Here is a 23,585-nt window from a genome sequence, read left to right as displayed (position 1 = left end):
TAAAAAAAAAAGAAGGAAGCGTGAACGTGGTTGCGTTCGTGCGATCAATAGACTTCGATGCCACACGTACCATCATGACGTATACTTTGTTTTCGTAATGAATTATTTAAAGGACTGCGGTACTTGGCAGCAACTTTGGAAAAAAGGAGGTCCGCAGGGAAAAACAAAGAGGGAGAATGAAAAACGGCAAAACGCTGAATAATGCATGAGGACCAAAAGTATTTTGATACTTATGCAGGTGATTGAGAACGTGGGCGGATCAAAGATGGATTTTTACTGTACACGAGGCCAGAGAAGCAAACGGGAATAAAACGGCGGTCAGGAACGATAGAGAAACTCCAGGGTAGCGGAGTACTTTCAACCATCGGCAGTTTGGCCATTCCTTTTAGTCAGCTTTTACGATGGCGTTTATTTGCAACGCTCGCCTCGCGAAACGCTGCATCGTCCAGGGTAAGAATACTTCATAGGGTATCGAGCGACGGTGATAACGTTTTTACGATTTCACGATTTGAGCGTTGAGAAATGGGACTGTTTGCGTTAATGCGTGTGTATTTTTGTTTTCCTTTCCTTTTACGTCCGCTCTTATCGTTACGCGATGGCAACGAAGTTTCTGCCAGAGGAAATATTTTGCACGATATTTATTAATCTCGAATAGGATTATATTTTACATGATTAATTGATATTATAATGCGATAATAATCGTTTTCTACGTCGTAAAAGTAATTGATAATACTTGATATATTTTCGTGATTGCTTCGTTTTATTGTAAATGAGTTTCCATTAATAAATCATAGCGGATCATAAAAACCCTGTGTGCGTCAAGGGGTTGGCAGAAAAAATATTGCAGGTGCTTCTGACAGTCGAGAAAACCGTTTACGCTTCTTACGTTTAATATACTTCTTACGATTAATTTTATGAAGATGGAAAAAATTGATCGTAAACGCAGATGTATAAACTGCTGGAAACTTATTTTGGTATAAATAATACAAATAATCGATATTACTCCCCTACAAAACCAATACGCATTTACTTGGAATATCAGTGTTTTGACAATTACGAATGTTTGTCTCTTTACATTCTCCTTTTTCTCCCGTAATATTATACCAATCCTCTATTTCTCGATTGCAGATCGTAAAGAAAGATGGAACTTTATTCGAGTAGTAGCTCTAAACTTTAAAACCTAGTTTACTGCTGCTGCTGCTGCTGCTCGACTAACAAGTAATGATAGACGATAAATAAAAGTAGCTAATAATTTAAAACTCTCATTACGTTAAGCCTTTGTAACACCTTGTAACCCCGCGTGACTTAAAAGTTATGTTGTCACGTTTATCAAGTTACATAGCTATACAACGTATTGCCTATATGAATCAATTTTGTTGAAGTAATTTCTATCTTTCTTACGTCATAATAATTCATTATTATATCTTTTCCTTACGAACAATCAAGAACGTGATTAATAAACTGCGGATGTTTGTGCAAATTCATATTTTCATAACATTACGACGACTATTTTATTTTTCATATTTTACATACTTTTTCATATCACGTACATTCTGTACGTCCTGAAATTCCACGATATCGTAATATTATTGCTGTGAAACTAGCGTATGGCAGTATTTGGCTTTAAACACGCGATATTGTTCGCAATAAAAAAGAAGTCATATTCACGCGTCGCATAAAATGGAAAAACGAGCGTGCATATTTTACGCAGCATCTTTTCCCATCGGGAATTCCCACGAGTGATCGAGAAACACCTCGAGCGTGTTTTGTCAAGTGGAACGAGCCGACAGAATCGACGTACAATGAGAAACGCGCACGGAGACCGAAGGATCACCGTCAAACAAGCTTCGACGTCTATATAATATAACAGAGGCGACGCAAAGACGATACAAAAGAATTTCGATTCACTTGTTGAATCGAACCGTTTCTATTTCGAATAGCTGACGTTGCTTCCTATATAGAACGGAGAAATATTTGTCTTCGAGAACAGAATGCAGGATTGCAAAGGTATAGAAAATGGTGGATGATCCTTGAGAGGAAATGAATGGGGCTATTGATTAAAGCATGCAGAAAGTACGAAAATATATATACGTCATTCCTATGACTTAATATTTAAATATCGATCAATTCAACTCCAACATATTGTTACGATCATCGTATTCCTCCAAGAAGAATGTCAGAAGAGACGACATATTTATTTACAGAAGTGAATTATCATTTAATAAAATAATAATTAACATTCTTTTATAAATTGTACAATCATTTAGTACATGTTCCTTGGTTTATAGTATTCTTCGAGAAAAAGCTAACGTTAGACAATTGTTTTTTCTCGTCTGTTTTCTGATATCTAATAAAAGTATAAGCTTCGAATCATTAACAGTATAGTGAAATTTCTTTAACAATTTCTCTAACTCTCTCTTTATTTATTGGCCAACTCGTGTCACGTATTAATTTCGTTAAGTTGTCAAAGTGACTCTTTAAATATTGTCAAAGAAATAAACGATCACGATTGCCAATGGTTGACGCAACATGAAGAGAGATCTCAGTACTGAATACCAGAGTAACGAACCTGTCGATACGTCACTAATTCCTCGAGCAGTACGTTCAGAAAGGGAAATCTCTCTAATACTGATCCTGGAACATTAGCATACGACGAATCAATTTCACGTATGGTACATCGGGCAAAATGTCAGTTTTGAATATTAATCCTGACGAAATGTAACTACTCTAATCAGATAGATATTAACATATATCGATTTATCGCTATTCATTCTGCCCGCAGAGAAATCACATACGATATTCCGTGATAATTTTAATAGAAATTCGATTAAATAAAAGATGTTGATTGGATTTTCAACGATAAATATATTCTTATTTAAACAGCTTAAAGATAAGATGTACGAAAGTGTAACAAATTTTACGAGCCACTCTAAACATACGTAAATTTCAATCTCAGTAAAATTCAATCTCAGTCGAAGAATCCCCTCAACCAAAGATCGAATAACGAACATTGTAATCTCATATTTACCCGCATGTTAGATTGTTGCGCCATGAAACATCGAGAAAAACGATATAAATAGATGTAATTTACTTTAGAGCAAGTTCCAAAATAAGACTATTTAATGAAATTAGAGAGCATTCTACTTGAATTGCAAATTCACGCTCAAGTAATACAATTCTAACAACATATTAATATTTATCATTTAATCTGATCTAACATGTATGTTTACCTTTATCTTTATGTAAATTAACGTGGTTGTTAATGACCTCAACGAGCTGGTGCAACAGAAAAATGTAATTTAAAGGGAAAGGACAGAAACAAGATCTCGTTGAGAAACGACATCCATTACACAACAACCTGATACGATGTTCCGTTCGTTGTTACGATCATCGATGTTAACCATCGCAACATCTAACCGATATAGAACCTCTCTCGTAAAAACTGCATCAAAAGTACTCACACAGTGAAATGGTAGATGAAGCAGATCCACCCGCCAGGATGTTCCAGGAACACGTACAGTCTTTCCTGGAAAGTCTTGCCCTTTTTATGATGGAACACGTACTTGGCTTTAAAGGCCTGGTCGATGGGCAGATAGATCGGGTAATACGGATCGGGCACACCAGCTTGGTTCAAGCTAGGTGGCTCAACCTCCGTGGCGTTCATATCACTATTGATAATGTCATCTTTGCTCTTCTTCCGGCGATATTTCCTTTTCATCGGCGTGGGCACCCTCTTGTGGTGTGCCTCGCCGAATCTCGGCGACCGGAAACGTCTGAGGAATGTGAAACGACGACTAGGCGAAGAGCTGGCCTCGTCCATCTGCGTGCCGTTGTCCTCGGTGTCCTCGGTCTCGCTGCCCGGCGTTTTCAATGCCATGTCCTCCGATTCAAGGCAGTGCTCGGTGATGAGCTCGTCCTCGCTTGGCTGCAGGACGGCGTACGCCGTGCTCGACCGCCTTCCTGTGAGCCTAGAGCATTGGTCCTTGCTTCGTGGAAGACTCTCGTTGGTCTCACCTGGACATTTCCAGGATATTGCCGACTTGTGCTGAACTCGATAGATACACGCCGAGCGTCGCTTTCAGGAATCGATTTAACGCTAAGGATTTGCAGCTGACGAATAAACGCGAACAGACGCAAACAAACGTGAAGGAACACGAACGAACAAGACGGCATTAGTCTTCAACTGGTATCGTTCACCTAAGATACTTAAATAGAAAGTAAGGACCATTAACGCGTGTTCCACTGCCACGCGAATTTTATACATACGTTTACTTTGACCATTTTGACAACCACGATAGATCGAATTTTTACAAAATGTTATATTATATTTGTTCATATTTATCTGACAATGACATCTAGATTATTCACATTCTAGATTATTGTTGACGATGTGTACTATTGTACCGTCAAGCGACAGGATCGTGTTTATTAATGTTCGCTTGCGCTGCTGCTGGCAATGCAGTTTGCGGTTGCTCGTTAATGTTCGTCTCTGCTCATTCGTCAAGCGCAGATCCAGTTTAAGTATCGCGTTTGATGCTCGAGGCGGTAAATACGATCGAAATTGATTATAGGCTGCTTACTTTTGGGAACATTTCCAGTTCTAAGGTGATTTATGTAAGGTAATTTACGTAACGATGTGATATTGGGAAATGATTATAACACATTTCGGTACGATAGGAACAGGAATTAATAAATTAAGATCGAGTTTGTAAGATACACTCGCAGCAGGGATTAATTATATTTGAATTCGAAAATGTAGAATATAGTAACGCTGGTTTCTTTTGTGGATACGCAACGAAGACGTCAAGACCTTCTTCTCTTTCTTCTTTCAACGAAATATCACAGTACGTTAATCAATAATACGTAGATAATTTTAATGAATTCCTGAATTTTTAATGAGTCGTTCAACTCAAGTGGAAGATATCGTAACGTTAAGAGTGCTTCAACCGATTACAATTAGCGCTACGCTTCGTAAAAAAATCTGAAAAATTATGTCAACGATCGAAAATTCAGAAATCTTCGACACATGCTGTCTCCTTATTACCCTGAAGTCTGACTTCATAGCGAACAGTATACTATGGGGAACTTCGTTTTTAAAACAGAAACTTTCTATGCGATATTATATTCCAATTTATATCTACATACATCTGATTAATAATTTTTAAATTTTTCATATCAACTATTTTTCCAGCATTCTTGGAGTGTTCGGATGTTCGAGTTTCGATTGAGCGAGCAATCGCTAAACGACGAAAGAACTTTTTATTTTAATTTACATTTTAATGTTGCCTTCAATTAGAAGAAGAATGACCATTCGCTCGTTTGATCTAACCGCGCTTAAAAATTTCCAAATCTATTTCGATTTGACGATCTGGCTACTTTGATTTGCGATCCTATCACATCCTATCAATATTCTAAAAATGTCAGTAAATAGACGTCAGGATTGTAGCAGTAATTTTCGTTTCCATCAAATCCCGGGAACCAGTTTTATGTTTGATTCTTCTCATAGCTCACTGATTACTCGACCATTGACCGCTCGTTCGTTGCAATTGGCTTTTAGCAAAACTCCTAGTCAATTTTACGGGACAACGGACAACAATTCCTCAAACAGTTACAAACGCGTCACGCTTTTCCATCCTCGATCCTTTTCTATACCATCGCGTATTTCTAGAACATTCATCGTGTAATCGATTCAAGCAAACGATCGCTGGTAAAACGTTTCGATTGATTTCTGAAAAAATTTGTCAGTTCTGATTGTTTCGCGTGATACGTTAATAGCCAGAATGACATTCCATTGATGACAAATTCTATCGTCGATCATGCGACATCTCTATCTCGCCACATTGGCAGCTCGGTACGGCTTATGCGGCCTGAATTTTGTAACGCGAGGGAAGAGCGAATTTCTGGGCAAACGAGCCTAGGGATTTCGGGCTGATCGATCGACACGATGAATGGATGCTTCGAAGTACAAAAGAACGTTTGCCTCTCAATAGGATCGAAACTGATCAGTTTGGTTCTAATAAGTGCTTCGTCGTGGCTTCGATTGTGACTCTCGTCTGATGCTTCATTGTTGAGAATATTAATAAGCGATTAATAGGTGGAATCAAAAGATAAACGATTGATAGAAATAAAGATCGATAGAAGAATAGAGATCGGCGAAATTAAAATTATTTGCATGTAGCGGATTTAGATGTTCGAAATTTCAGTCACGCTAGGTACATTCTTAGTGACTCAAAAAGTACAAGAAATTTATTTCTAGATCCTATAGATAGAATTTAACATCCAATTTAAGTGTTTCTCGTTGCTCGATAGATTCAGAAGAAACATATTCCTCCGTGAGATTCAAAATTAATAAATTATCAGAAGTTATTAACTAAAGAATGTATTTCAATTGTGAATTTCCAGTCAGAAAATGATGTTTATTCTATTACGCCAAGCGTAATACTGAGAGGCGATCGATGTAGTATGTATAACCTTCAAGAATATGTCAATTATTCAAAAGAACATAAGATGAAAATATAAGGTTCTATGTATTTAATAAAAGATTTTCATAACCTTCGAGAAAAATTACTTTTTTCTTTAACACGCAACGGTTGTGCTTAGCAATAGTTTCCCATTGTAAAAAGCTATAAAATACTTAACTATTCTCTCATTTTATACACTGCTACCCGTCGTTTACCATCTACGACGTTCTGTAATAAAAAAAACCTGTAATAGCTAGAATATAAGAGAAACTACTTCTCATTAGAAGAAACTACCTAAATCATATGATAATATCATATCGACGATACTGGAGACCAACATTTCACGAAGCGATAATATTTATAGCCCTTATTCGCCACGCTGCTACGTTTAAATCTTTATTCTTTTAAGGAACAAAGATTTTCGTTATCGAAAATATAACACGTGTGACTTTAGTTTTCAACTAATAGTCGTAAGATGGAAATAAAACGCTGTTTCGTATTCAGCCTTCGAGCAACCGTATTTGCGACAGTGTTACGTCTCGCCGTTGGAATGTTACCACAAAAGAAGTGACAATCATGGTGCGTCTATGGAGTTTGCGACATTTATCATGCCGAGAACATACTTACTATTTAATATGAAAAGGCGATATTTCTTGAAAATTAATTATAATTGTAAATTCCGTTGCTTTCTATTCCTATTATTTGAATTTGGTACAAATAAATGGTATTGATTTGTTATGAATTCCACAAGCTCTAATTTTTCAAGTTAACTTTAAGTGAAACGGATGATTAAATTTCTAATAAATAGTAATAATACTAAAACTGTAATTTTGTTCTCTTCGGCGTATATTCGTTTAATTTGAATATCGTCTTGGTCCACGTGCATCGTAGTTGTTATAAAAGTGATAAATAACATTATGAAAAAGTTCTCTCGGAACCATTACGAGATTTTAAATTACGGTATAAAGAATACGAGTATATTCAACATGGTTTTGTTATAGTATATAGTATCGTTTAACCTTTGAACTTTGATATTACTATTATATTATTTTAATAGGCATACTGTTTATCAACCAGTAATTAACTTGATTCAATGTGACAAATAACTGACGTTTGGATTGGGTTCATAGACTTGATTACGACATGTGCTCTACAAACAAATGATGAATTTCACCGCTGAATTAATTATTCGATTAATTGACCCGACTATAATCAAATTATACGGGCACGATTCACGGTAACAATCGTATCACCAAATAGCTGAAAATGACACGCAGCTGGATATTTGATATAAATGCATAAGGGCGATTGATAAAATATATTTTAAAATGTGTTTCAATAAAAAATATAATACATTCTAACTTATTTAAATCAACTGTGATAATTTAATAACGTAATAACATTCCAATAATTTTAATTTAATATAATTTCACTACGATACATGATAATTAACGATTAACATAGTAATAATTTTTTGCGTTTTATAACCAACTATAATTCATAGCAAATATATACGGGGTATAAGTGACAATCTTAAACTACAAACTTTTATAATCTCTTTCCTTTCTCTCTTTGCGGTAGAACTTTCTTCCTATACTATTTTGATCGACAGGCAACGTACGAAGTCCCGACACTGACCACTCCAATACCGTGCGAATGCGAGACTTTTTAAACGAAGCATAACTATGACGTGTAGTAAGTAGAGATTCTAAGAATAAATTGGAACACAAAGGATACGAATACGATTCAATAGCGCGCAAAAGTTTTCAACAAGCTCGACCACTTTCTATTTTCTACCATGTATAAGGACAACGATTTTAATGAACCTTGGATACATCAAGAAGAATCTTCATGATCGTATAGTAAAATTATCACGAAAATTCCTTCTATGAGACACGCCGGCTGTAGTATTAACAAAGCAAGGAAATTGTACGAGGAATCTATCTCGCGCTCATTCCATTGATAAACAGATGAATCGTTCGCCGAGTAGGAATTATTCAAATATTTGATCCAATGAAAATCGTTAAGGATTCGCAATTCCAGCTAGCGCGAAGCTAGTTCTATCGATTGATTCTGATATTTTCTTTGAAAAATATTTACCTGTTTCTTACATTTCTTTTCCCTCCGTACTCTTTCTTCGTTTGTCCCGCTAATGAGTTTAGACTTTTACACGATCGAATCACGATTTTGCAGTGTCGCAGTAGATCAAGATTTTTCTATCTCGCCGCCGGTGTAGCAAGAGTAGCAAAAACGGCTGAGAGATTCGATTATCGACCACGTACGTGACGGTTATATTTCTCAGCATCAATTGAAGTAACGAGATTGCTCGACATGTCGCTGTATATCGGCTGCCTTCTATAGTACAACAGATCTAGACCGCTTATCTATTGTGGAAAATCGGTCGAGTGAATATCGGAAGATACGAAATTTTACGACGCGCTGTTATTAATAAACGAAAATTCTATCGATAGCTAGTTCCATGGAGAATCGTGCAAGTGAGATAGGAAATTTTTCTTATAAGCAGAGGACTCAGATCAGTTTGTCGTAATTCGATACTTCGTGGATACTTGCGATACGATAACTTGTAATACGTGACTTGTAAAATTCCTGGTTTATAATATTACTACGATGTGTATAAAAAGGCAGAGGGAAAGGCTATGGTGAGAAAATGTTTGCTACGAGTTTCAAAATGAAATCAGGTATTACTTGGTATTTTACATTATGAAGCAGTTCTATTATCAAACTTATTTTAAATGGCTTTAGCTTATTTTTAATATAAGTAAATAAAAGTAAAGTTTCTTATCGGATTCAGACTGAGGCTATATTAAAAGACACGAGTTTTCGCGATCAAATTGTTGCGCAAGGAGATGGTGAAATTAGATTAAAAACTCTTGCATTGAAGTTCCATGATGGGAAAGCAGATGGTGACAAGCTGTTACTGGTTTGAATTTAACGCGTATTACAGTACGTCGAAGAAGTATTGAAAATTACTGAAACTCATTTATGCTTTGTTCAAATATTAATTATATTATGTAAATTCGATATTCGCGATACAGATAGTACCTACGTCACAATAAAATCACATGAAAGATGGAATATTACTTGATACCTTATAATAGAAAGTAATTCTACTAACAAAGCTTCTTCTGATGCTTATATTTTAATAACGAAATCTGACATCGAAGATCGATCGGTAAAGTATTAGAGGAGCGAAAGTTTTGTAACGAGATTCTAACGGTATCAAAAGTCTTTGTTGATGGCTCGTTACGCGAAAGTCTATGAAGTAAAGTTAGACATTTCTGGCCTTAAAATTTAACAAAAGACTGAAATTATGATACAAGTTTAACATTGAAAATAAAAATGAAATATGATATTAGCAAACCAGATATGTATTCAGAAATACAAATAATTATAAAAAAATACTGGCAACAGTCGGTCACCGATATATTTTGGAGGCTGTAAGACTGTGTTTTATCACGTTCGGGATGAGTAAAGATACACCACTAACGAGATGACCCGATAATTTATGCTACAGGGCAGATTCTATACACTCCAGTGAATTCTACTTTAAACAGAATTAATTAGTGGACTTCGATTACTGAGTCTTCGTGGACTTGAAGCTTTACTGCGAAACTGTAAAAACGAATAAAACCGATAAAATTTCATCTATTTCTGTATTATTCCGTTATTTCTCTTTTGCCGCGAGTATCTTATGTTAAAAACAAATTAAACTCGGTAAAATCGAAAATTTTAATTAAATCCAAACGATCTTACTAAAAAATAGTCCTGAATTTTTAGAAATTTTTTGCAACACGAATCACTGCACTCTCAAAAAATGATTAGATATATTGTCACAGAAATTATTGATTTCAATCGTCCTTATGGACTTTATGAACCAATGAACGCTATTATGGATTGTAACACGTACTAAAAGATCGTCTATAGTTTTCTATTTGTGTAAAGTTACACGAAGCTCGGGGTTTTGAATCGAACAAAAGAAACGCTTTAATTTAGGTGGCAAAGGCTACATCCAATTAAAAACCGATGTAAAAGCACAAGCCTTTCATTTATTGGAGTTAGTCTTTTTTCTTATAGGTTACACCCCGATACACTGTTATCGTTAACTTCATTCCCTTGTAAAATGATAACCGAGCTCCGACGAAACGACTACGATATTGAATTTCTAATTCTTTGAACATTTTTGACGAAAATAGTTGATTAAAATTCATTCGAAAAACTTAAAAGATTCCATTTTATACAACAATTGGCATTTCTACGATTTCCGTAGTAATTGGTAGATTCGTAGAACTAAAATATAAGTAGAGTCAATATAATTTTTCTTTGCACATTACAAATTGAAATTTAGATTTGCTCATTGTTTAAATGATTCGCCTTAATGCCACATTTTCTTCGCGCATCGAAAGCCTTTTTGTTCTTGTCGAAATGAGAACGTGATTACAATAAATTAATTAATTAAATAATTAATTACGTGATAAATAAGGAATGTTTGTGAAGGATTGTCTGAAACTACCGATGAGATTCCCAGTGTGTCGACTTTTCATCCAATACATTACAGGAACAAAGTTTCCCACCTAAATCAAAGTTTTGGAAGTCTACTTAAAGATATGAAACTTGCATTCTTATTAATTAAAGCGGACCTATAACATATTTAACGAGGACCCAAGAATAGGTACAGTTGTTGAATGATTAATCGCCTATTAGCCACAAATCGATGTGATATTTGGCCTTTCAAAACTCCCCGTTAGACAGCTACCATCAGATTATTATTTATCACTGCGCTGACACTCTGCCTTCGAAGTGTAAAATGCAAAGTGCGAGCTGTTCGCTCGACAACCGAAAACTAAAGTTACTCATCTCATTAACTTCCTATATACATGTATCGCTAAAAATTACGTGGTAGTGTAAGAAATAAGAATAAACTAATAAGGAATATCAACATTGCTTATTTCAATTTTTAAGAGCCGATTAATATTCGTTAGCTGTTCAATAGTTATCGAGCGTTGATCGTTTACATTTTGTCAAATCTCCGCTTCTATATTTCCTTTCTGGAAGAGAACTAGTCTTAAAGTTACCTAACCGAAATCACAATGATAATAAAAAAGATAACTTGACAGTAGTATATACTATAAGAGTTCGATATGCTAACTATACTGCAACTAGCAATCTTCACCACGAACGAATCTTAAAATCTGCGAAAGCTAACGAAATTGAACGTCCAATTAAAACGCGTACGATCGGGCCTGCAGGTCGCCGGCGGACAAAGAAAATTGGTGCAAGGATCGAGCTAAAAATGCGCGAACAGTGCACGTGGAGACCAGATACCGATACACGCTAGGCCGATAAATTGCTTCGAATTATCTGCACGCTCATCGCCAGCACTTCCTTTTCTCTTCGAGCAGCGACCACCTCTATAGGCCGTACAGATAAATTCTAACGATTACATGCAATTTCCCCGGGACATTAGCGAACGAAGAATCGGAAGTTGGAGCAGCTATAGCGAGCCGCGAGATATTCATCGGGAACCACTTTAACTTCGACCGAAACCGATTCGCTGTTTCCAAAGAAAGAAGAGAAAACAAAGAAGGATAAGAACGAGAGTTTCGTTCGATGATCTCTTTGAGCGCTTCGCCGATACTTGAGAACACTGGTCGTAATTTCACGTAGCTGATCTAAATTTTCTATTTCCACGATCTACGATTCTGTACGACACGAGACATTGTCGCATTATGCGATAGTGACGATTTATTTTTTTAACATTGTCCCTTCTTTCTCGCTCAGTTTCATTTTTCCCTTTTCGATTGCACCGCAAGAGGATTTTCTATATGTCTGTTTTAGGAAAACCAGAGACAGGGAGAAGTAGAAGTAGAGGAAGGGCGGAGAAAAGTAAAATTATTGGAAAATAAAGTACAAGTAAAAAGTGGGTAAAGAAGGGACGAATGAACGAACGAATGATGTGCAATGGGGAGAATGTTTATATAGAAAGAAAGTATTTAGAGATAGAGAGAAAGGACAATCGAAGCATCGATATATATTGTTAGGCTACTGTAGTCATCAAGTAAGTTTAGCTTTAGTTTTGTTTCATGTTTGTAAACTACGTACAGCCAAGTTTAATCTCCAAGCCATAAGGCTGCAATGAATAATTACAATTATAACTTTTGTCAAAAACGTGTTTCAACTCCAGATGATCTTCTATCAACAATGATAATAAAAATGTAACTTAACTAATAACGGACATATGGAAACCTTTGTTACGAGTGAATTTAAAATTTTGCCAAAACTAATCAAACTAAATCTCTAGTTAAAACCCGAAACGCGTATCATTGGACTTCATTTTTGTATAATCCGACGTTTTTGCTGGAAAACCATGCAACGCCGAGAAATATATGGAATCACGAAAGAAATGTTGACAAGATGCCTGTAAATATTAACGCAACCATCCGCGTATTCTCATGTCCACATCAACGAGTTTGTACACTACAGCGGAACGGATTACAGGGGCGTAATAGAAAGGTCAATGGCGTTCATACTCGTAATCGATAATATAATAATTCCGTTCTGATGTAGATTATATACTGGAACAATGTCGTGCGTTATACTCGACCACGTTCTGAGCACCGAAACTCGCGTTATCCTACGTGTTCATTCAGCTAACATTACTGTAACCGCATTATTACAGGCGAGCAATGTTAATATCAGGACCACAAGTCCTATTTAATCGATATTATTAACTAATACCATATCCAAAATTTGTTGTTACACTATTCTAATGAAAATGTGTCATTTTCTATTTAAATTTCTACTTAAACGTATCGATTAAATTTTTCATCACGGTTAACTAAGTTTCTGATTAATGGCTATTCTCCTAAAGCGATACAAGGTAACGTAAACAATGCCGCGCTTGAACTAGCTAGCCCAAACATTGCCAAATCACAAAATAAAATTAAGTAAAAATGATAAGCGTATATGGATGAAAATAATTAATTTTTATATTGAAATGGAAGAAGCATATGTATATGTAATTTCTACGAGTATGGAAATTCGGCGAATAAATATCAGCGAACAAATACATGTTGTGAAACGTAACTATATATGATATACGTATGTTTGTATTAATTTAGCATGATTGCTCCGTTATAATAATTCGAAATTCGGAAATCTATGTACGAAATATACGTATACTGAATCGATACTTCTTTTTTTCCATGCACGTTTCTCTTATCGAAAGATATAATACCACTGAAATATATGAGATTGTAAAATCTAAAGCGAAATAATACAAAGCCAGCGTTTATGATTGAAAAGAGTTAAGAATTATCCCAAAGCTCCACCATCAGGTGAATGGGATCGTTTTATTCTATCTTGAGACAATGAATTCCACGGATCCTCCAGCTGAACAGCTGGAGCCCGCTTCAGTCCGCGCAGGGAAACTTACTCGAAAACGGAAGCCTTGTTAAGAATGCGTTAACCCAACGTTCGCGTTGAGAGAAACGGTGAATACGAATAATGTAACTTCCCAGAATCAGCTGCAGGCAAGTTCCCTCGTACAGGTGAAACACACTTAGAGACAGGGACAGAAGATTACTTGAATCGTCATGAAATCCAGCAAAGAATGTAATTGTACTGCGTGGAGGCGGATTTTCGTAAAACTTAATTAGGCTGTATTATCACTACGATCATCTAACTTTAACGCTAGCCGAAACTCACTTTCTCTCGTACTGCGTGTATTACAGCAATGGACGTTTAAGATACATACTTTTTTAGAGCCGAACAATTACAAAGATTAATAATTATTAATAATCGTTAATAATCGTCAAAGGTAACGCTGATTTTCAATTATAAAATATGATGATATTTTATATTAGGTTGACCGAAAAGTGTCTCTCTTTTACAGACACGTCTTTTACAACGAAGTATCTTTATACGAACATAAAACCTAATCTGTCGAACGTTGTGATCTTTATCTTGATAAAACAAAATAATATAAAACGAAAAATGTTGTCTATCTATTATTTCCTTATAAAACAAAAGAAACTTTTCGGACGACTTAATAATTTGTATGACATATGGTTATATTATACAAAATATAACCATATTTATATATTATAAATATATTATAAATATAAGTGAAATTAATAATAATGTAGTAATGATCGATAAATATTTACGAAACGATGCTAAGAAAATTTGTCAGCCGAACTCCGAAATGCACATAGAAATTTCATGACACGAAAGTGGCGATATACGAGTCTCTCTTTATTGATTGTAAATAAATATAACTCCCCTGTAGTATTAATAGGGGCATCTGCATATCGATGGAAGCTCCCTGATATTTCATAATGAGTCGCATGGAAGATCGAGAATCAAGCGTGTTTCACTCATCGAGCAACCACCAAAGGACAAGAGATTTTTCAGTTTTCCTAGCGAGGGAAACAAACGTCCCCTTGTTGTTGCTTATTTTTATCTCAAAGACAAGATATTCTTAGTATACTCGAGAAAAACAACTAACATGCTAAGTAAGGGAATGCTCTCTTTGCAACCGATTCAAATTTTTGGAAATTGCAAACAGAAAGATACCACAGGGTAAAAACAGATAACTCTTGGTGGAATAAATAACGGGTGAAACAGATGAAAAAATGGATGGGAAAAAGATTGCGGCAAGTTCGAGAAAGCAGAGATGAAATTCGTTCGAGAATATTATTTTTGTGATTACTAGAGGCGTAATTTTATTCGTTAAAACATTGCGTTATAAACGTTGATCCAATATAACTATTTTATTGAATGATACGTATATTTGTTTACCAAGGGTCCTTTACAATCGCGGATATTCGAATACTGAAGTTTTCCATGAGATTATGGTAATGAAGGCTGAAACTCTTGCAGACTCGTCTAAATAAATATAAATGTTATTCTTAGACGCAAATCCCCAAAATAAAAATTGCGCGTCTCTTATTCGGATGAAAAATATCTCTACTTACGTTCTATTTCTTTAGCGATGTTCATAGAAATATGAATCTGCAAAAACGTCCGCAGCCTATTTATTAAAGGAAGACCGAACTAAGTAACATTCAACGAGGAACCATAGAAGAAGGCAGAATTCTGCTTTTCTCCTCGAACAAAGGAGAAAGGAAAAAGATTGTGAAAGGGAAGAAACGAGTGAAATCTTTCGCTCACCGCAACGAAAACACAGCTATTACTTTATTTCACGTGTTCACGAAATCAGTCGCTCTTTTTTCAAAGAAGATTACACTCCAGCCGGCTTTCTTTCCGAGCTTCCGTATAATACAAGGCAAGAAGCTAAAAATCAGCAGCTCGTTGCCTACTTTCCACCGAGCTGTGAAACGAGAGTCACCTAAAAGCCATCACGACGGCTTAAGGGACACTTTCAACCGGCGTCGTGCTCTTTTGATATTTCAATTCTTTTTTTTCTTTTTTTGTTTTTTTTTTACTGTCTTCCGGAGAGTTAAGAACGAAAAGAAATCCTGCTAGAACAAACTGCTAGAACAACGTTCAAAACGGAGCGAATAATTTGTTAATTCGGAGACGAGGTCTAACGGAGCCGGTTCTGTAAAAACCGCGTAAGAAGATTTCGATCGTTATTTCGTGAATGAAAAAGTTAAGCGGATCGATCGTTTGCGATAAGAAAGAGGAACATTTTACGATAGGAAACTATCGTAGTAGTTGTTTGATACTGCTAAACTTTTTGGTATCAAGCTTAATCCGTTTTAGTTTATTTACGGTTGCGATATAAATTCGACTTTTGTCCTTTGTACTGCTCCTTTTAATTAGTTTTTTGTGGCAGGAAATTTTATAACAGCAAAAGAATCGGCAGAGACGAATTAGTTCGCCAGTTGAAAATCTTCGTTCTTTTCTAAATAAATATATCGATTTGTAAATTAATAGCGAAAGTAATTATCAATTTATCAATAATCGCCAAGTAAATAATTTTTATCAAAATACGTAGCAGTTGACAGGTTAGTTAATTCGATTAAATAACTTTAGTATGTACTTCCCGTAATATCTGGTATAAAATCAAGGAAGTATATTACGAATATTTAGGAAAAATAGTTTGCGCAAGTTTTCTACAGACAATGTTCTCAAAGTCGGTCAAACTATGCTGACGTATTCTATTTGCGAAAGATAGCCAGAATTCACGTATACAAGTTTGATTGTGGCCACGCTCTCTGCTTCAAACTAACTAGGCAGAGGTTTTATTTCTGAATTGTTAGAACTCGGCTTGTTCTAGCGATATGGTCGATAGTAGAAAAAGTCCGGTATACTACGTGTTACTGACAATTAAAAAAATGAAACGTAGATTCTTAGAACATCTACGCATCTTATTGTAACCTAAACGAAATTTTAATGTCATTTACGTCTAGTTTTATTCTATGTTAGATACTCAAAATTAAACAGTTTTTTCGTAAATTGTTTATTGTAGAGATATCTTCGTGTCGAACTTGTAATTGTATATGACGATATATTGATATTTTAAATTGAGGCTACAAATACCGAAGATGATGACCTGTGACAGCTTTTGCTTGCAATTATCTTCAAAACAACCCCACAAATTTTTTTCATTCGATTTGTGGCACTTTTTATATTTTCAATTTATCGACACACGATTAGTAGTTAGTTCATAGTAATTCATAGTATTATTAGGTTCATGCTATGGATAACGTAATTATGATCGTGTTACAATCAAAACTCACGAAGAAAATTGTTTTTAATGAATGTGAAACAACGTTCGAATTATCAGATTATTAGAGTAACAGAATATCAGTTAAAGAAAAGTTCAATAACACACAGATTACATGGCTCTCTGCCGTTCATTTGCTTTTAGTTAACGTAAAAGAATATCTGATGCAATAAAAAATAATTCTGACGTTAATAATATCAGAATAAATATCGACAGCATCTAAATATCTTTTAATTAGGTACTGCCGAAACGCAGGTAATATTTCACACGAAACTCTTTCTGTGTCGTTTTATTACAAATTTCCCGTCCTCGTGTGAAACTTGTCGATGCAATTTAATCCTTTGTGAACGAAACATTATTCAGGTTCAATTTAAAAGCAAATTAATTGTAAACGACAAAGTTTTAATTTTGAAAATTTATCGTGCTGTTGAAAATTCCATAGAACATTGAAGCTTCAATGTCAAAAATATCTTGGAACATTAACATGTAATATTATTGACAGAAAATCTAATGTAACGCAAGAGTCCCTGTATCTCTCACTCTCTCTTTCTCCCTCTCTCTCCCTCCCTCTCTTCATAAATATCAATTTTTGGTACCTACTGAAACTATCCCAATATTAATACTCGTTCACAAAATATCAATTCAATTAATCGAATTCGAATTCTATTGCATCTGTACAAGAAATCTATCTTCTGTTTGATTGTAGAATTGGACGGTTCATAAGGGCTATAAATACGAGACAAACCGAAGGAAATAGAAGATACGAGAGCGAAAGAACGAGGCTGTTCTTTTCTAAGGTTTAATTTATGACAATAGATCATTAGAGAATCAAAAACGATCGAATAAATTCAACTTCTTAAAAACCAGTATTCCAAGAGCAAATTTATAACAATACGAAGACTGATATAACTTGAGATACCACCAAACCCCCTAAACTAACCACAAAAACTAAAGACACGATAGAAATCTACGATATTCGTAGAGAATCACGTGTCGAAGCAACCTAATAGAAGCATCTTTGTACAAGAAATTGTAACAACGAAACAGAACAACAGAAATCGCCGAAAAACCAGCAGTATTCCTATAATTTCAGTGAGCAGCCAAAAATCTTCCGATCGTTACACCATATAGAACGAACTGAGTTTCCTCGGCTAGTCCGAGTATACCTGAATGCGTGCACTTCTTATGATTCTGATGACCTTGGCAGTTAACATGGTGTCCGTGAGAATGGTGCGTAGGATGATGCTGCTGGCGTTGCTGGTGCTGGTGCTGGTGCTGATGCTGGCTGATCGGCGATTTAAGCACGCTCAGCACCAGATCTTCGTGAGATGGCACGATCGTCGTGAGCTGTCTGCTCTGCCTGTATATGTTCTCCTGCTCCGCGCGGTTCATCCTGCATCCAAGTCGTCGACGTTGCAAATAAAATCCCGGATACCATTCGTGTCTCCCTCGACCCGGACCGCTACCTAGCATAACAGCGTGCAGCATCCCGACGCTCTCTTGCAGCAAGAACTTTCGTTCATCTGACCCACCGCCAGACGATTCTCCCTTTTTTTCATGGTCGTCTCAGATCTATGATCACTTCACGATACGCGGTCTTCTTTCTTTCTTTTTTCTTTTCTTTTTTCACAACTTGATAAAATACACGTTTTATACGATTTAAACACTATTCGAGTATTTTGTTACACCAATTCCGATTCAATTTTCAATTCAGGGAACAATGGAAGTAACAACGTTTCCGGTTAAAGATTGCGTGTGCAATTGGTCATCGTTTGATGAAACTATTTATGATTTCGGGTGTTAATTAAGCACTGACGAACGTCTCTTAGTACGTTTTAATGGGTTCGTTCGTTATACCAATTTAAGGGGAAATTAACGCGACGAGTACCTTTCTTTTTAATGCAACACCCGATTTATGCTGTTTGAACACTATTTGGACATTGGAAACGTTTAACTCACTTCTGACGCAGTTTGATAACGATTTAAGGGGATTAGGGTTTTAGGTTAAAGATTCCCAGTGTAGTATTCTTCCACATCGTTTAACAAAACATTCGATTTGTGGCATTTAAACGCTATCTGAATATTTTGATGACGAGATTTTAGGGGAGAAACGGATGCTGAGATTTCAAATTCTCGCACATTCCTTCACCACAATTTCGTAAATCACTTAATTCGTGGAATTTGAACGCACTAGTTACACACTGGAGCCATTCAATTTTTCGCTAAACTTTGATGAACTGATTTTTCATAGTTACGATGTAGTAGCCTGGCCTTAAAATTGTATTACAAATTTTAACAAGTTTCGTGCGATTAATATCAAACTGATGAAATTCGTATACTTTGAGACACTAACGCGTAATGAGGATCGTAGTCTTTGAATGTTTTAATCTTTCATGCGTATATCTTGTAAGAAAAAGGATTTTTCGTGAGTGCGGGTCTTTCAACTCGAATCTCTAAGCTACTATCACATTTTCGAAATTTCAAATTTGCTATCAAACACTGGCCAATCTTTCTCTAAAGTCTTGTATACGTGTAAACACTTTTTGCGATGGAAAACAGAAGAATAAGAACTAATGCCAAATTAAACTGCTTTCTACTCTGCTTAAATCAACCGCAGATAATCACGAGTTTGATCAAAAATTTCTTAACCACTTTGATCCTCGAACGCGAAATAGTCGATCTGAAACTGTAACGTTTTCTCTCCTCGCAATTTGAATCAAATTTACGCGATCATTAGCCTATTGGCAGAAAGGTGGCAGAGGGGATCGATCTCTGCCCAAGATCGTTTCCTATCGTAATTCAAATCAATCGCGAACTATCGTAATTCACAGAGATCGTGCGTTTCAATCTCACATGGAAATTAACGACACTTTCCTCCCCCTTCTTCTAAAGTACTTTCTTTTTTATCCAGTTCTCGTAGTTTTCTCCTGTTTTGTCCATGTAGTTTTTCCTGCTGTCGCAACAAAACGACCCTCCATTGCCTTTCCTTGTTTGTTCTTCGTTCTTTTTCCCTTGAGAAGTATCGAGCAATTTCACTCGTTGTCCAACTTCTTCTGCCTTGCAATGTCGTTTCCCTCGCGATATCTCTCGTTCCTCGTTCGATCCACAATCCCGCAAAAGCGATTAGCTCTCGTAATATACTTTGCCTTGTCGATCGACTCGTCCCTTGAAAGTTGGACGATCGAATACGAATCGCTCTTCAACTTCCAAGTTTTTGTCGCATACGATGGTACAAATTTAGGAATCTATCAAAACAAATTTCCGAGGGAGAAATTCTGTCAGGGCAGAGGCCATTGTATAAACAGATCGACGATCTTCAAGGACTTGGATTCGATAGCAATCTTCAGTTATATTTCACCCTTTCTGCCTACACGTGATACTTAAATCTGACTCGAGCGATCGTTTCGAGTAATCGTTAATTATACGGCTGGAGCGCGTAATAAAGGCGCAACAGTAGCAACGATAACTTTCTACCCCTCTGAATTTGCCTTGCGAAATAGATTTCTCTCCGGGAAACGTGAAGAGGAATCACGTGCTCGTTCCTTTTCCTCGGCTTTTCTTCTCTACCTAGTTGATGTCCTCAACGTCGAGACTCACCTCGAGACTCTTTTAAAGGGATTACACCTCTTGCTTTTCCACAACAGTCTGGTCGACGAGATTGGCATTCTCAGCGAGTTGCGGATCCTCTTGTCGATCGTTGCGACACGACGCGACATTGGACAGTGAACATTCGATGCTCGAGCCGTTGCAGAAACTGATCCCGAGGGTTTCCCGACGATTTCCGCTCACTTATCTTCCAAACAGTCACACACGAACTCTCGTGCGACGGACTCTATTATTCTCGACGTGTTTACCGTGTCGAGATAAAAGGAACGAGAAGTACTGTTTCGTGTAACCTGAAATTGCTTCGGGATTTTACTCGATATCGCGTTACGCTAGCAAAACATTCTGCTTTACTTCTACGCTGGAATTAGCGTATTTATCGTTCGGTATTTTTATCATTTGATTGAAACGCGGTCTCGTCAACCACTTCAAAACTTGTAAGTTCTAACAGGGAAGCTTTTAAGGAAGCAATCGCTTCACCGTGAGGACGTGCAAATTCGAAACTCGACGTCAGCTTGCCACGGAAAAGGCTCAAGAAATCTCTTCTTTTCCGACCAGCTTCGAGCTTCTGTACAAACTATTTCCTATCATCGAACGTAATGTCTATTTCGAGATTGAAAATCCCTTGTCGAACAAATAGAACGGGTCTTCGGGAAAAAGAAAAGAATACGCGTGCATGGGTGGTGTGTACATGTCGGCGAAGAACGTGTATTCAACACCATCGGATCATCTCTGCTCGAACCTTTCGAGATCTTGCCCTCGTCGGATTCAGGCGTTTCGTAAATTCTTTAAACGCGATCCTAGCTCCGTTTTGACGTTTCTTTCTTCCACCTCTCTATCAACCTCTAAAATCCTACAATCGGAGTAGAAGGAACGCGAGAAATTGATCGTTCCCTGTATTTTCTTCTTTTTTCCATTCAATTCGTTTGATTTGTAGCACGAAATTGCTTCGCAATAGCGAGATCCCTCTATATTGCTCTTATTCAAGACGTCCGCCAGTAGATCCACGTGAAAAGAATTTTGTTGGACTTTGTAAGATTTCCGATTCACCGTGCCCTGGAGAGAATGAATAAAACGATGTAATTTCGGCCCTTTATCCGCATCTTTTCGGGGTATACGGTGATTTAATAAGGCAACGAATGCGATCTCCACGGTCTTATCTCAATCATCCTCGTCACGGGCCGCGTGTTTAACGACGGGATTACATTTTACGAAGCCTCGAATCCGCGTCCGACCGTTATCCCCGGTCCGATAAAATTTTAATTGAAAGTTCCCACGAGGACGCGTCTCCTTTGACATTTAAGATCCGCCTATTTCGTTGCAGTGCGCTTTCATACCCGTCTAAATGCGGGTATGAAACCGCGATTCAATTTCGTCGTTCGTTTCTTTCTTTCTTTTTCTTTTCTCTTTAGTTCGCCTCTTATACACGCGTCCTCGATTCCTACGTGTCTAAGGAAAGTAAAAACCGTTTGGAGTTCGTAAGATGTTGGATCTCGATCGATTTGGGCATGTGCAGGTTAACGTTCAGGATTTCGAAATCGTTGTAGCATCGTTTCGAAAGAATAAGTTTGACACAGGTGTACGATAATTTGCCTCTTCGATCCGTTCCCCATAATTGCGCGATCATTTACGACTCCGATCGAGGGAGTTTGAACGAAAAAGCTTGGCCGAGTCAGTTTCTTGCAACCTCTGAGAAAAGATCTCTTTCAGTCATAAGCACAGTTCGTCCATGTTTTCGTCCCTCGAGCTTCGATTCCTAACTTCTTCGAATCCTCGCACGCTCGAAATCCATTTCCCGCGATCGTTCACAGACTGATCTTTCTTTTCCCGCGCAATGACAATTATTCACGTACGTTGCAACGAAAAAACCACGATCGTAGTAAAGCCTACATTCGACTTTCACGGATTTTCTCCTAAAGAAAAGAAGGCAGAAAGGAACAAGGAGGAGGAGACGAAAGAAAAAAGAAAACAGGAAGGAACGAGTTAAAGTGCAGTAAGATCGGTGCGAATTTCGCTCGTGTTTCCAGATGATTTTCACGCACGTGTTCCCGCACTCACTCGAGACGGAAGCACAAGGAGGTCGACAAATGGTTGTTCGAGGGCGAGCGACTCGTTGATCACGCAATCGCACCTGGCAGAGGGAAGAGGAGGGTGGATGATACACGAGGTCGCGTGGCGCTGGTCGAAGACGCGTAATGTGCTCAGGACGACAGCCCGCAACCAACTGTGGCTCTTGGCCACCCTGTAGTTCCGCCACCCATCGCAACCCCGAATAGGTGGTGGCTCTCGGCGCTTGTACGCCGCGCACCGTTTACGGATCATGAGAAATGTTTTCATCTGGCCTACCCTCGTCGAGCGACAGATCGCACACGCAAAAACCTTACGCTTCTTCCACGGTACTCGAGTTTCACTCTGGTTAGTGCAATGAGCGTACAGGCTTAGAACGATTCATAGAGGGTCTAAGACTTTAACACTGGAACTACCGATAGTTAACACGAAGCTATTTCTACCAAAACCAGTTAAAATGACTGGTCTTTAAAAAATGGGTAACAATAGAATATTTTTATCTTTATTGATTTATTACTTTCTTACAGAAGGAATTCCATGTTATGTGGTAGATCTTTGGTATTATTAATTCATCTGGGATCCCTAAACGAGGGTTGACACATTTATGAAATTATAAAGCCAATCATTTTGACTGATGTAGTATTTCTAGTGTTAGCGATCTAGCGATCGATCCGGAATTTTCCTAATAAGTGATATCATCTTATCAAATGATACGCGGTAAAAATTTTAAAAACGTGTGT

At 37.0% G+C, this 23,585-nt stretch overlaps 1 protein-coding gene across 4 annotated transcripts in view; it reads right to left on the bottom strand.

Moving 5' to 3' along the window:
• LOC117213605 (potassium voltage-gated channel subfamily KQT member 1) overlaps window positions 1–18,984 on the bottom strand; it is a 69,632-nt gene extending 50,648 nt beyond the window's left edge. For all 4 annotated transcript variants that reach the window (XM_033459089.1, XM_033459090.1, XM_033459092.1 and 1 more), the window contains exons 1-2: window positions 18,342–18,984; window positions 3,462–4,014 (exon numbers count right to left, since the gene is read on the bottom strand). In XM_033459089.1, the coding sequence (XP_033314980.1) occupies window positions 3,462–4,014; window positions 18,342–18,663 (875 nt within the window). In that variant the 5' untranslated portion in view covers window positions 18,664–18,984. The remainder of the gene's footprint in view (window positions 1–3,461; window positions 4,015–18,341) is intronic.
• Between the last annotated feature and the right edge of the window lie 4,601 nt (window positions 18,985–23,585).

The sequence above is a fragment of the Bombus bifarius genome, unplaced genomic scaffold (genome assembly GCF_011952205.1).
Source record: "Bombus bifarius isolate JDL3187 unplaced genomic scaffold, Bbif_JDL3187 scf7180000009125, whole genome shotgun sequence".
Classification (NCBI taxonomy): Eukaryota; Metazoa; Arthropoda; class Insecta; order Hymenoptera; family Apidae; genus Bombus; species Bombus bifarius.
This window is presented reverse-complemented; position numbering and strand designations above follow the sequence as displayed.